Source organism: Mytilus trossulus, unplaced genomic scaffold (assembly GCF_036588685.1).
Source record: "Mytilus trossulus isolate FHL-02 unplaced genomic scaffold, PNRI_Mtr1.1.1.hap1 h1tg000138l__unscaffolded, whole genome shotgun sequence".
Lineage (NCBI taxonomy): Eukaryota > Metazoa > Mollusca > Bivalvia > Mytilida > Mytilidae > Mytilus > Mytilus trossulus.
Window position 1 is genome coordinate 910,471 of NW_026963302.1, and position 16,201 is coordinate 926,671.

Consider the following 16,201-nt stretch of genomic DNA (forward strand, 5'->3'; position numbering starts at 1 on the left):
CAAAAACAAAGTAAATCATTTTATAAATTTACATATTGGCATAGAGAACGTATACTTTTATGGATGATTTCAAAAATTGCTGATTGTCCCTGTGGTGAGATTGAAAAAGTTAAACAGAGCTTTTCACCCATCTTTGGAATTTCATTTTAAAATTAACAAATTGTAGGAGAAAATATACAATAAAAGTCCAAAGATGAAAACTTTGCATTTACATTATGGTATGGATGTTTCATCCTGGTTAATTATCTTTGCTGTTACAGCAGATTCCAAGGAGTATGTAGCTACAGGTAATATCTTTGGTTAGCTTGCTTGCTAGCTGAACCATGAAGTCAGTGAAAGCTCAGGTAAACTACCCTCCTTTAAGAGTAGACTAGTCTGACAGATACAAAATCTTATCTGTCTGTAGGACTAATCTACTTCACTAGGATGGTAGTATACCTTATCTAACAATGACTTAACGGTTCAGCTAACTAGCAAGCTAACCTAAGATATTACATTTTGCTACACACTCAATGGAATCCGCTGTAAATGTTTTTGCACAATTTCTTGGATTACTGGATTACTGTAGACTGATCTGTCTGGAACAACAGGTTGCAATTCTTTATGACACCTTAACTGCTTATCTTTGCAGTGTAACAAAAAAAAAATCATCAAATTATCACCACCATTGTTATTGTGAACAGTTAGCAGGTTTTTTTTCCCTTCTACTTGCCTAATAAATGATTTAGTGAACTCAAATGAAACATATGGTTCATTTATAAATTTAGGAGAGTCATTTTTGATAGTAAAGCTTAATTGTTGCTTTTATAACCAGAAAAATGTGCTTTACATGGCAAGCATGCCTTTTGAATACAAAATAATGCTTTGTGGTTAAATTCGGGCAATGAATTCTTAAAATTGTTTGCGGTTAATAGGATCAATTTGATATTATGTTTTTATATTATGCACCTGACACTTTGTACTGTGCTCTGTATCTTTCTATAGACTAAAGTCATTAGGTAGTCTTGTACTTTATCAATATTTACCAATTAGTTTCATTATCTGACATACCAGAAAAACAAAGCAAGATAATTGGTGATGTGAAACTCTGTCTTTACTACACTGAATATTTTTGTGGTTGCATAATGATGGAATAAAAAGGTGCCAATTATTTTCCAAGCAAGAAAAAGATCACATTTTTCATCAATTATTTTACGGCTATAGTACAAAAAAATCGGCAGAAATATGTTTTACCCATCAAGTGCAGAGTTTTTATAGTAGGATATTGTGATATGGTTTATAACTCTGGTTATTGTAATGTAAAACAGTGTTAAATGGTTTTAATATAATTGACTTTGCATCAGAAGGTTAAAATTATTTCCTGTATAATAAATAACCGTATTACCATTTTCATCACCCAGTGTTTCGATGAAGACAATAGTGCATTGTTAATTAAAAGATTGGTTTTTCAGTTGGAAATTAGAAAAAATAATGCTATAAACAAATTTTCATTAGTTTAACTGTTTTAAAATTTGTACATTTTTTTGTATACAATTAGCCTTATCCTCTATAGTACATAAATTAAGATATAAGTTGGTATTTGAAGCTTTTGAAAAATGGGCAATCGGTACTGCTGTCTGTCAGTCTGTTCAAAGCAGTGGCTATTTATATGGTTAACTATTTTTATGCAAGTAGTCAGCTTTATTAACAAAAGATGATGGCTGTTTTAAGATAACTCTGTAAACACATGGGTAGAGCTAAGATAAGATACCAGAACTCACCATATTTCACTTTTCTTTTTAACAAATAACAATTTTTTAATACCTTCTAATGTAATTTTGATAACTTTTGGAACGAATTGCATACGTTTAAAGGAACTAACAAACAAAGATAAAATTGCATAAAATCACTGCTGGGCAGTGTTCTGTACCTTACATATATAGAATAAAAACACCCTATTCCTGCTAAATATAATTTATTATTCCAGTATACCAAAATTATAACATTTGTGTGAATTAAGAAATGATAAGAACTTTAATATTTGCCATTTTAATATCTGTTTTTGTATTTTTACAGTCTGATGAGGTGTTTTTAGAAGCTCAGATTCAGAATATAACACCTAACCCTGTCTACATGGAACGTGTTACCTTAGATCCTTCTGCACAGTATAATGCTGAGGAACTCAACACATTGGATGGAAAAGAAGTGTATGTCATTTGTACAAATAAGTTTTCTTTTCCAGACATAAAAATCTTATTTAATTTAACCTGGTCAACCTTGTAATATTTGAGTCAATAGGCTCTTGCATAGTCTTGCAGACATGACCAATGTACAAAGTTAGAAGACGAATTCCTGCCAGCATTTTAATTGATCATACTATATTTGGCTGTTGTTAGTGTTTAGTTTTGTACCTTGTTTAGGATAATAGCCATACGCTTGCCACTATGCCCTCTGAAATTTCAAAAAATAGTAAACTAATCAGGACACTTTAGTGCACAAAGGTCACTTGTTTTACAAAATTTGACCTAAAATGGTAATTTCTATAAGAGTTTTTGGTCATTGTGGGCATTATGGTGTTTTTTTTGTCTGTCTTTTGTTTGTCCGCCTGTCCCGCTTCAGGTTAAAGTTTTTGATTAAGTTGAAGTCCAATGCACTTGAAACTTAGTTTACATGTTCCCTATCATATATTCATATTAATTTAATGCCTAATTAGAGTTTTGACACCAATTTCACTGTCCACTCACTATAGAAAATGGTAGTGCTAGTGGGGCATCCGTGTACTATGGACACATTATTGTTTGGCAGTTTTTGCTGTTTTGCACTAAATGTTTAAGAAGTAAGATGTCCTTATGCCAGTATAGATACATCTATACATATGTATGACAGACTATCTTTTTTTTGGTAGGTGTATATTACTTTTAAGCTCACCTGGCCCAGTGGGCCAAGTGAACTTTTCCCATCACTTGCTGTCGGGCGTCTGGCGTCGTCGTCCGTTGTTATTAACTTTTACAAAAATCTTCTTCTCTGAAACTAACAGGCCAAATTTTACCAAACTTGGCCACAATCATCATTGGGGTATCTAGTTTAAAAAATGACCCAGTCAACCAACCAAAATGGCGGCCATGGCTAAAAATAGAACATAGGGGTAAAATGCGTTTTTTGGCTTAAAACTCAAAAACCAAAGCATTTAGAGCAATCTAACATGGGGGTTAAATTGTTCATGAGGACAAGACCTATCTGCCCTGAAATTTTCTGATGAATCGGACAACCCGTTGTTAGGTTGCTGCCCCTGAATTGGTAATTTTATGGAAATTTTACTGTTTTGGTTGATTATCTTGAATATTATTATAGATAGAGATAAACTGTAAACAGCATTAATGTTCAGCAAAGTAAGATAACAAATAAGTTAACATGACCGAAATGGTCAGTTGACCCCTTTAGGAGTTATTGTCCCTTAAAGTCAATTTTTAACCATTTTTCGTAAATCTTAGTAATCTTTTACAAAAATCTTCTCCTCTGAAACTACTGGGCCAAATTAATCCAAACTTGGCCACAATCATTTTTGGGGTATTCAGTATAAAAAATGTGTCCGGTGACCCAGCCATCCAACCAAGATAACCGCCACGGCTAAAAATAGAACATAGGGGTAAAATGCAGCTTTTGGCTTATTACTCAAAAACCAAAGCATTAAGAGCAAATCTGACTGGGGTTATATTGATTATCAGGTCAAGATCTATCTGTCCTTTAATTATCAGATGAATCGGACAACCCGTTGTTGGGCTGCTGCCCCTAAATTGGTAATTTTAAGGAAATTTTGCTGTTTTTGGTTATTATCTTCATAGAGATAACCTGTAAAAAGCAATAAAGTTCAGAAAAGTAGGATTTACAAATAAGTCAACATGACTGAAATCGTCAATTGACCCCCTAAGGAGTTATTGTCCTTTATAGTCAATTTTTAATAATTTTCATAAAATTTGTAAATTTTTACTAACATTTTCCACTGAAACTACTAGGCCAAGTTCATTTTAGATAGAGATAAGTGTAAGCAACAAGAATGCTCAGTAAAGTAAGATGTACAAACACATCACCATCACTTAAACACAATTTTGTCATGAATCTATCTGCTTCTTTTGTTTAATATTCACATATACCAAGGTGAGCGACACAGGCTCTTTAGAGCCTCTAGTTGATTTTGTCGAGGTTCCAAAAAAGTTACCTTTTCATACCTTCTGTTTTGTTCATGCATATGTTGATTTATCAGCAATAGTACACACATTGTATATCTTGAAGTATTGTTTGATATGATTATTGGTACAAAGTAGAAAACATGGTACACATGGTGCATAGTATTACCACATGTTTTGTGGTTATTGTTCATATGTCGCTCTTTACATAATAAGTACTATTTTGGGTATAGTTTAAGAGACTTTTATTGGTCAGTCAAAAAAGAATATCTTAATGCTTGTTTTATTGTCTAATAGGCTTATTATGAAGTCTTATTGCCTTGAACTTGCCATATTTGATAACAAGTGCAGTTTTAATATAATAGACATTAAAATTCTTTCATGGTAGGGTGTTTCTAATTATTGAATTATCTTAGTGTTAATAACTATGTGATGATAATTAATTTTATGATATAGCACTAACTTCACTTCAAAGTTCTATTATTTAGTATTCCATATTTAGATACCTTTATCTAAAAACGTCAACATGTGTTTGTATTCTACTAGTAAGTTTTTGTGTTGCTGTTGGCATTTTCATTGACTACTTGTAATTGCTAGGAAAGGGTGAGGTCAAATTGGTTCATTCACATGGTGCAATGTTAAAAAAGATCTTCAGCAAATTCCTTGAAAATATTTGTGTTTCCAGTGAAACAGGCTTGCAAAAGAATATAGTCCATTCATATATGCTGTATTGTATCTGTAAAAGTGTTAAAACATAAAAACGTTCACAGTTTTGAGCAAAAAAAAAAAAAAAAAAAAATATCAGAAGGAACATGGTGTGATTTAAAACATCCTGTAAAATTGAAGTGCAAGAGAAAATTTCCCAGTATGCAATAATGCAAGCAAATCATTTGTCACATTTCATTACTGATTTTCATTTAACAAATAGCTTCATGTTTTACTGTCATCCAGTAAATAAATTGCCTATCAGTAATAGATATGTCATTAGAAATCTCATTGTTGTTATGTACTGTCTAAATCCATGAGGACTGAATGTGGTCGACACTTCTGTTCTTGTAAACCATTCAGTAGATTATTCTCATGTTATTTTATGTGTTATACTAGTGTTTATGATTTCAGACCAGATATGGTGTTCGGTAAAGTAAATTATTTGAATGCCATGGACACCAGACAGTATTTATATTGTCTGACACCTAAACCAGAAGTAATCAAAGAACTGAAAGTACTGAAAGGTGTGACAAATATTGGTAAATTAGATATTGTATGGAAAACTAATATGGGAGAGCGAGGAAGATTACAGACTAGTCAGTTACAGAGAGTGGTAGGTCTCAAAATATCAGTATGGCTAATTACATTTTAGTATTTAATAAAAATGTTTATGACCATGAATATTTTACTGAATTGATATTTTCAACTTCTATATAGGTTATAAGAGTTTATGAAATTAGTAAAATAGTTTCAACCTTTTTGTACTGATACTTATATTTTGGTTAAGAGTTTAAGATATAGGCAGAACTGTTTATTACCTTATTGTACTGAAGGGGATAAACATATAGGTAAATTGGTTTTAAACATTTTGTATGCCCAGGCCCAAGCTGAGGAAGCATTTAGTTAACCTTTGCCTAACTGTCCATCTGTCTGTATGTCCTGAAATTGGTTTCAGTTCTCAAACTTCAATTTTCCTTGACCAAATGTTATGAATTTTCAATTTATACGCAAATCTTATAACATTTGAACAATAAAACACAGATCAAGTTCAAATTTTGGTATTGTCTTTTTTACCTTTCCCTTTATAATTTGGAAAAATTGCTGAAATTTTATGTTTCCATTCTCTCACTTTAGTTTGCCTCAACCAAATGTTATGAAACTTATACACAATGCCTATTTCCATAAAACAAAGATCAAGTTCAAATTTGGTGGCGTCACTATTACTGTTCTAAATTATGCCTCTTTATGAATGGTAAAATTACTGGGATTTTCGTTTCAATTATCTTTTGTTAATGTGCATCAACCAAATGTTATGAAACTTATACACAATGATTATTACCATAAAACACCAGTCAAGTGCGTCACTTTTACAATTCTCTAGTAAAGTCTCTTACAATTTTTTTGGCAAGCAGGGGCATCATCTGTGTCCTATAGAAATTTGCTCAATTGATCTAGTTAAGGGGACTCAAACCTTTCACTAATATGTAGGTAAAGGTTTAAGATATATGTAAAAAGGTTTACAACCTTACCTCACTTTTTGCTAATATTTAGGTTAATAGTTAGAAAATAAGTTAAACAGTTTATGAATTATTTTACTGAAGAGGACTCAGCATCTTACACTAACATTTTGATGAAGGGTTAAGGATATTAGTTAAATAGTTTATGACTTGATTACTTTGATGTGACTATGGACACCTTTCAATGATATTTAGGTTTAGGGTTTAGGATATTTTAGGGATTGTTTGGTAAAGATCAGCATAAAGAATATGTTTAGGGTAAGAACAAGGGCAAGCAATAATGTATAAACAATAAAGCCAAATGTGATCTGGGTCTCATAAAGAAAAAGATTGCCCAAATTCTTCCGGCAGTATATTCAATAAAGTTTCAGAAAGGAAATGAACTCCTGGAAAAAACCTTGAAAAAAATTGAAAAAATGTCAAATATGTTGATTAATGGGTTCAAATAATATGATTTAGATATACAAAACGATATTATTTGTTTTCCAAGTATTTATGGTCAATACTTGTTGTTAAGACCATGGGAATGTCAAGTTTTATCCTTGAGAAGTTATGAGATTGTTCCAGAAGAAAGGAACTGTGATTGATAACAAGCAAAATTCCAATAATTGAACAGATATCATAAAAAATCTTTAATGAGATAAGGATGCCTTTTGAACAAAACCAATAGTTATAACAGAAACCAATGTAGGACAAGGAACGAACTCATAAAGATGGATTTTTAATGATTGATCTATGTAATGCCATCTTTTATCAACTTATTGTGTAATCTGGTGGAATTTTTATTAATGGAACAGGTTATTAAGAAAGAAAAAAACTATTATTTGAGCAATTAATATTGAAACATATTTGCATAAATATAAACAAAACTATCAATTATTTTAATTGGAATGTTTTGAATTCTAGAGTTTATTTTTGATTGACATTGATGTGAAGGTTTCCAAACTTCACACTAGAGATGATTTCTTAATTACGAAAGATGAGATTTGCTGGAGAATGTATTCTTAAATATTTTGTCTTCCTTTAAAAAAAATTACTTTATAATTTAGAACAGAATCATTATGAATTCTTTAAAAATGGGATGGGCTGGATGTAGTCCAATGCCTGGTTTATGGTATGGTGATCGCGAGGAGGGAGGAAAAGGGGATACTTTATTTTAAAAATCAACTCCAGACCTGCAGATTTCAACCAAGATCCCTCAAACTTCAATTCATATGACATCCGCCTGTATTTCAGAAAAGACATGTAATAGTTGCCTCTGAAAATTAGAATTCCTAAAGTAGAACATATACATGTATATCAAATGATAAAATATTTCTCTTTTTTAAAGGCTCCAGGCTATGGTGATATAAGAGTTACTGTGGAAAAGGTTCCCGATACAGTTTTGTTAGAAAATACATTTGAAGTTGTATGTCGAATAACAAACTGCTGGTAATATATTTTTGATTATCAAACATATCGTAAGTGTCACAATTTAGGCGTAATAAAAGGCGTTTTCACATTCAACCCTCTTGAACTTCCTGTTAACCATTTGCTTACTACAAGGTATCATCACACTGAGCAATAGGTCACAATTTATCATGTTTTTCTTGGGATAATTTGCAAAAATATGCGTTTTAAAACTACTTTTCTTAGAATACTGATCCAATTTGAACCAAAGTTTGCTTTGTCTAGTTTCAAAATTTATTGAGTATATCCGCCTGCCAGTTTAAATGGATTTTTAAGACAAGCTTTTTAAACTTTACTGTCAGTGGTGGATCATTTTCAGATTGTATGCTTTCTTGAATCAATATACACAGATTACATATAACTAATGCATGACATAAGTGAAACAAGCTACTTGATCTTCTTATTTTAAACTATGATTTATGTATTTTTAGTGAGAGAACAATGGATTTGACATTAGTACTTCAGAACAACCAGAGTACTGGTGTGGTGTGGGTTGGTATATCCGGTAGACAGCTGGGAAAGCTACCTCCTAACGAAAACATGGATCTAAAATTAAATGTCATAGCAACCATTCCAGGTCTACAGGTAAATTTGATAGATTTTAAGGAGGAAATGATGTCAATAGAATCCCATGAGAACACATCTTGTCTTGACATCTTGATACAAAAGTAGGTTCTGACCTATATTTCATGCTTCATTTACTGCATATTAGTTTTGTTAGTCAAGTAGGTTCTGACCTATATTTCATGCTTCATTTACTGCATATTAGTTTTGTTAGTCAAGTAGGTTCTGACCTATATTTCATGCTTCATTTACTCTATATTAGTTATTTTAGTCATCAGTAAAATAAGATGTGGTATAATTGTCAATGAGACCACTATCCACCAAAGTAGATGTGGTATAATTTCCAATGAGACCACTATCCACCAAAGTTGTATTTATTGATTATAATGGCTTTGTGGAAGCAAATTGACAAACAAACAATATTTTGAAGATAACCTTTTGTTTGGCTTTGTAATTATCTTGCTTGTATAATGTTAAAACTACAGAGTCAGACATATTACTCCCTGAACAGCAAATAGGTATGGAACACAATTTGAAATAAATAAATAACAGCTAAAATACAAAAATATGGCTTGCATGTTATTTTTAAAAGGTTTACCAAAAGACATTAATTCACTTTCAAGGTGCTTTGTATTAAGATATCCAAATATTCTCTATTTTCAGACAATATCAGGATTGAGGTTAACAGATAATTTCCTGAAAAGAACTTATGAACATGATGAACTAGCTCAAGTTTTCATATATAATGATTCAAATGTATGATAGAATTGAAAATGTGATATTTAGAAGGACCAATTATATTAAAAAAATCCCTTGGACTGAGCTGTCCAATATCCATGCGATTTTTAGGAACTTTATGTTGTGAAGATGTCTGTGATAGTTGTTGTAGTTAATGGCAACTTATTGATCGATATTTAAAGTTCTTTTTAGTCATTTGCTGTAGAGCTTCAGAAACAAGTTGTGAATTAACAGGAATTCCTGTTTAGTTATCTCTATTGCCTGGTTGCATAACACAATGTAATGTAATACTTAAGCCAAAATGAGAGCCATTCATATGGCATCCTTACTATACAGTCATTTCCTATACCAAAACTGATTTCTTATGAACACTTTTATATACTTCATATGTATAAAAGATTTTAGTTTCTACAAAACATGTTGTTCAGAAATTACATGTCTTATATTATATTGTATTGAAGTAATTTCAGAAATCAGCAACTTCAAGTTTGTAAATTGTAATATAATAAGATATTGGTATTTATTGTTATGTAAACCTTGAAATACCCCATTGTTCTTAGTAGTATCATTATCATCAGTACACATTGTTGTAATATTCGACACTGGGGGTCTTTTCACAAAACATCTTGTAATGATACAAATTGATTGTGAGTTATACTGAAAAGTTCATGGCTTATAAGATTTTTTGCGAAATGAGTTACAGTAGGTTAAGCAACCAACAGTCCATCATGTATTAAACAATTCAATATTGTTATATAATATTATACCATTCAGATACTTCATAATATTTTATGCCCCACCTATGATAGTAGAGGGGCATTATGTTTTCTGGTCTGTGCGTCAGTTCTTTAGTTTATTCATCCGTTCATTAGTCCGTCTGTTCCGCTTCAGGTTAACGTTTTGTGTCAAGGTAGTTTTTGATGAAGCTTAAGTCCAATCAACTTGAAACTTAGTACACATACCTACCTATCCTCTTCGCTCCTGGTGGAGCATAAGGTCGCATTAGTACACATGTTCCTTATGATATGCTCTTTCTAATTTTAAAGCCAAATTAGATTTTTTACCCAATATCACGGTCCATTGAACATGGAAAATGGTATTGCAGAGTGGGGCATCTGTGTACTTTGAACACATTCTTGTTAGAAGCTGCAGAGAATGCAAGTTTTTTAAAAATATTATTTGGTAGATAAATTAAATGATAATTAGGAAAATGAAAGGTTTTTTCGTTGACCTTTGAATTTAAATGTGTTATGGTATTGCCTAATTTACTTAAGTTAGATTTTGTTTTCTCACAGAAGCAGACTTAGTGCAATAAACTTTTGTATAATTGTATGAATTATTTATGAAAATGTAAATAAAAAGATTGAATTTTATATTTTGTTTAATATTTTCTAAGTGTTGTGATGCAGTGTTATAAAAGCTAATATAAAAAAGAAGATGTGGTATGATGCCAATTAGGCAACTCTTCACAACAGACCAAATGACAGAAATTTTTATTTTAAAACAACTACAGTATAGGTCAAAGTACAGCTTTCAACAATGAGCAAAGTCCATGCTGCATAGTCAGCTATAAAAGGCCCATAAAAGACAAATGTAAAACAATTCTAAAAAAGAGAACTAATGGCCTATTTAAGGTGGTACCTAACACTACAGGGAGATAACTCTGTAAAGTCAGCTAAACATTTTAATTACGTTGTGTTGTAAAAGGAATATTAATGATCAAAATTGGTTTGTCAAACTGCTATATAACCAGTGTAACTTTTGTGACAAAACGTTTGGTTCAAAATTTTGAAATTTTTATATTTTTGTTAAAGGGTCTAAGTTAATACTTTGACAAAATTTTATGAAAATTTAACGAGCCAAATTAATTTTAGTGAAAGTGTTGGGTACCACCTTAATGTACAAAATAAAAAAAAAACGTTTTAGTTTACTTTTTCTTATACCCTCACTCTAGGAATAGGTCCTTTATTGTGTTTTGCCTGGCATCTCCTTCAAATCCTTCATTTCTTCAAGTTGAACTGGTTTGAAACAATAAGGCAGTTTATCTCCATTGGTGCAGATACTTTTTTGAAATAATTTATTTTTGATATACATCAGTATTGGCAAAAGACAATACATGTCCTTGTAAGTCATGTCCAGAAAAAGACAGTTTTTTCATATGAATTTTGTCCATTACTGACAATAAGTAATGAAATTTTGTATTGTGAAAGGGAGGTTATCCATAGTAATGTTTTGTCTATTTGGGACAACAATTCATACACATTTCTATTGACTGTCATGAAATTTTGTGTCATTAAAGGGAGTTTAAGAAATTAATAATTTGAATGATATCATTACAGGGTTTTATTTCCTTGAATGTGTGACCAGGGGAAAATCAGCTTCATATTATTGTTTAGGACTTAATATAAAATTCTCAGTTTTGATACGTAGATATTAACTCTCTGTGTTTCCTAATTCTTTTTATTAGCTCACCTGGCCCGAAGGGCCAAGTGAGCTTATGCCATCACTTGCCGTCGTCGTCTGTCGTCGTCTGTCGTCGTAAACTATTTCAAGAATCTTCTCCTCTGAAACTACTGGGCCAAATACTTCCAAACTTTAACTGAATGTTCCTTAGGGTATCTAGTTTATAAATTGTATCCGAAGTTTTGATCTTTTAACAAACATGGTTGCCATTGCTAAAAATAGAACATAGGGGTCAAATGCAGTTTTTGGCTTATAACTCAAAAACCAAAGCATTTAGAGTAAATCTGACATGGGGTAATATTGTTTATCAGGTCAAGATCTATCTGCCCTGAAATTTTCAGATGAATCAGACAACCCATTGTTGGGTTGCTGCCCCTGAATTGGTAATTTTAAGGAAATTTTGCTGTTTTTGGTTATTATCTTGAATATTATTATAGATAGAGATAAACTGTAAACAGCAATAATGTTCAGCAAAGTAAGATTTACAAATAAGTCAACATGACGGAAATGGTCAGTTGACCCCTTTAGGAGTTATTGCCCATTATAGTAAATTTTTAACCATTTTTTGTAAATCTTAGTAATCTTTTACAAAAATCTTCTCCTCTGAAACTACTGGGCCAAATACTTCCAAACTTTTAACTGAATGTTCCTTAGGGTATCTAGTTTGTAAATTGTATCCAAAGTTTTGATCTATCAACAAACATGGTCGCCATTGCTAAAAATAGAACATAGGGGTCAAATGCAGTTTTTGGCTTATAACTCAAAAACCAAAGCATTTAGAGCAAATCGGACATGGGGTAATATTGTTAATCAGGTCAAGATCTATCTGCTCTGAAATTTTCAGATGAATCAGACAACCTGTTATTGGGTTGCTCCCCCTGAATTGATAATTTTAAGGAAATTTTGCTGTTTTTGTTTATTATCTTGAATATTATTATAGATACAGATAAACTGTAAACAGCAATAATGTTCAGCAAAGTAAGATCTACAAATAAGTCGATTTGACCAACATTTTCAATTGACCCCTTAAGGGCATACGATACAGTTTTGATCCTGTATTTATAAGTTCATGAAAATTTGCATATAGGCTATTTTTTACCTGATTAAATCAAATATGCAATAAAAGTATACCTTCATGTGCTACTTTTTGAGTAAAATTAGGTCGAAATTTTGTATATTTGCTCGAAATTTAGATTTTTGGCCGTAATTTCTTTTTCGAAAGAAAGACATAACTTTTTTGTTATAAAAGATAAACACAATTTGTTTTTTGTGAAATAATCAGTGATTTCTGTATTTTAATAATATCTTTTAAAAATATGCATTTTTATAATCAGAAATAACTCATATTTATCAAATGTTCATGAATTGAGGAAAAAGCGTATTTTTTTACTGCATGTTTATCACAATTAAAAAAAATCCTCTATTTACAGTTTTATAAAATTTGGGTCACATAATCTCCCTGCAAAATGAAACCAAATGCCGTTTTAAAAAATAGGGGTCCATGAACTCGTTTTCAAATTAAATCAGTTTGAATGATGAAAATCCGTCGAAAAATGCATCTTTTCCCGATATGTCACAGTTTGACGTCGCGAAAATAACAAATTACGTTAGCAACGTCATTACCTTCCCTGTAACTGTATCGTATGCCCTTAAAGACAAATCCCTCTATTGTTTATGCGCATATAACCAGCGCAACAGTACTATGCCGTCAGCGTTTTATGACGTCGTGGTTTCCGCGAACTCGAAACCTTTAATGAGAGTTATTCCTCTTTGAGCCAATTGAGATAGTGACAAACGTTTTGAGTAGATTTTCCGAGAAGAAAATGAAATTGTTTTTATACAATAGACATGTTCCAGAATTGGATATATAAATTAATTATATGAATTAAGTGTATCTGAAACAAACAACAAAACAGCAAATGATAAAATATATGAATAAAAAGAGAGTCAACTATATACAGCAAACTAACAACTGTCAAGAAACGAAACAAAAATCTGGATACTCGACAACAAGATGGAGGGGGATAGGACCTTATCGGGACTCCGGGATCGGGTGTTTTAAGCTCGGGATTTCGGGATCCGGGAATCCTTTTTAACTTTACTTTATTTAAATTCGGGACCTCGGGATTTCGATTGTTTTAAGTCCGGGATTTCGGGATTGGCCAATCATATTATATCCTTTATTGAAAAGCACTTTACGCCCATATGGACCAATGGCTTAAAACATTATACTTTAATATAAAAATAATTTCCATAATTTGCTACGTGTATGGATTTATCTTTTTTATAGAGACAATCTCTTTGGTAGCCTAGATATACTTTGACTGAACTATGAAATGATATAACAAATGTATTCACTATTTTAAGAAGAGTTTCTGTTCAACACATAAGCACTATAAATAAGTTGAATAGAAGCATAATCCATTCGCGTGAACATTTGTTCAACGCATTATTTTCCAACCACCGCATTTATATTACGTGTCTGTTAAACTGACTGAAAACTAAGAACTATCACGTGTAAATTAATATGCATTAATAGTAGTTGAAAACAAACAAACAACATAACAGCAAATAACGAGAACTGTGTTGTCCGTAATTTGTATAGGAATAACGCCCAAAACCGGCGGAACGCCTTTCGACGTTATATTAGAATTGGCGCAATGTATTCCCGCCATTTCAAATTGTTAACCCTTTTGTAGAAATATCTCTTTTTCCATACCGGTGACCCCATCATTTTATTTCATGATTTTATCTAGAAATAAACAACGCATATTCTGTTGAATACTCATCGAGAAATTATTGGTCAATTTTTTTTAAACATCATTCTTTTATAGTTATTTCACAATAAATAAAGGCGGGAAAATTATTATAGCAACTTATCGCTATTATTTTCCCCTCAGAAATAGGTAATATTATTAAAATAGTTTGTATTAACAACTTGGTTAGCAGAACAAACAAGTTTTATGGGAAACCAACTTTTAAAAAAAATATTACACTGCTATTGACTAGAGGTCCCGATTTCCAAATTGCATGAAAAAGACGGCGTTTTAAATCGAAAACGAGGTCGGTGACCCCATTTTTTTATTTGCTTATTTTGAAGCTTTTACCTAACCTAAAGTAAATATAAAATATAAAGAAGATATTATTGGTAGATCTGAATAGAAGGATTTGTCTTTAAGGAGCTAATGCCCTTTAAAGACTTTTTTCACAATTTGCTCATCATGTTGACTTACTTTAAAAAATCTTCTCCTTTGAAACTGCTGTATCAATTTCAGCCAAACTTTGGCTAAATGAGTTTCAGAGTATCTAGTATATAAATTTTATATTTTATTTCCTTGTATGTCAAGAAACATAGCTCCTATGGCTAAAATAGAACATAGGAGAAAATGATTATTTTTTTTGGCTTTTGTAGAAAATAGGACGATCCAAAGAACATTTAAATAAATTAAAAAGCCAAAATAATCATTGATGAGAGATTTAACCAAAAGAATTAAGGTGAGCGATTCAGGCTCTTGAGAGCCTCTTGTTTTATATATTTGTTTCTATCTACATTTTATATCCAGGACTTAAAATAAAGTTGCTTTTTTCCTAGTACCACATTCAAGGAACTGTTAATGGGTTCAATCTCTGCGTTCGTAAAAAGTTGTGCCCTAGGAGCATCTGGGTTAAATTTCTGATCATCATTGAGAATTTACTGGACTTTATTCCTTACAAAAGTGGCTATTATTGTTAATTTTGTAATAGATAGATAAACTGTAAACATCAAAAATGTTCAGCAAAGTAAGCTCAACAAAATATAAAAAAAATAAAGGAATTTCACAATTTTTTTGGTAAATTTTTGTAATCTTTTACAAAAATCTTCTTCCTTCTAAAACCACTGTAGATACAGGTGAGCAACACAGCCTCTGGTTAATTCAGAAGGTTACAATGTAAATGTGGAATATTAATGTTTGTTCACTTATAGTACTCATGATTAGAATGTTCTAACTTCATATCAAGTGGATTTTATGGGGCATACCATTCGCAGGCAAAAATACCCATCTTAAAATGAACTGAACTGTTAACCATTCACTAGCCTTTATGAAACAAAACATTCACAGCAAGATTTATTAGGTCCAAAAATGGACTTGTCTGCTGTAAGGAGTTGTTAAACCATTTCATAGACTCACCTTTACTTAGGTGGAATATTCCATACCTGCGTCCTGTATTGCTCCTGTGGCTAAGGGGATATTGAGTTTTACTCTAGTCTGTCCATATGTCTCTCCCAAAATTAGTTTCCATTTTCCTACCTTCGTTTGCCTCAACCAAATGTTATGAATCTTATACACAACACTTATTATCACAATACACAGATCTAGTTTTGAATTATGTTTTCCATCCCTTTCCCTATTATTGAGTTATGTCCCTTTATAAATAGAATTATTGTTAAGTTTGTTTTTTTTGCCTGTTATTGTTAGTTTGCTGATTTCTTTAATACTCAGATCATGTATTCAAATTAAGGATTATGAGCCCTGTTTTTAAATTGTTCACGTTTGTTTGATTTCATAAAAAAAATCATAATGAGGGTTTTTTTATATGGTAAAACTTATGTGTATTAAG

General features: G+C 31.5%; 1 protein-coding gene across 3 annotated transcripts in view; it reads left to right on the forward strand.

Annotated features, from left to right (window-relative positions):
* The window catches only part of LOC134700442 (trafficking protein particle complex subunit 13-like), a 73,645-nt gene extending 63,133 nt beyond the window's left edge, over positions 1 to 10,512 (forward strand). For all 3 annotated transcript variants that reach the window (XM_063561833.1, XM_063561832.1, XM_063561834.1), the window contains 5 exons: positions 2,056 to 2,186; positions 5,283 to 5,484; positions 7,719 to 7,819; positions 8,269 to 8,422; positions 9,065 to 10,512. In XM_063561833.1, coding sequence (XP_063417903.1) covers positions 2,056 to 2,186; positions 5,283 to 5,484; positions 7,719 to 7,819; positions 8,269 to 8,422; positions 9,065 to 9,163 — 687 coding nt within the window. In that variant the 3' untranslated portion in view covers positions 9,164 to 10,512. The remainder of the gene's footprint in view (positions 1 to 2,055; positions 2,187 to 5,282; positions 5,485 to 7,718; positions 7,820 to 8,268; positions 8,423 to 9,064) is intronic.
* The last annotated feature ends 5,689 nt before the right edge of the window (positions 10,513 to 16,201 follow it).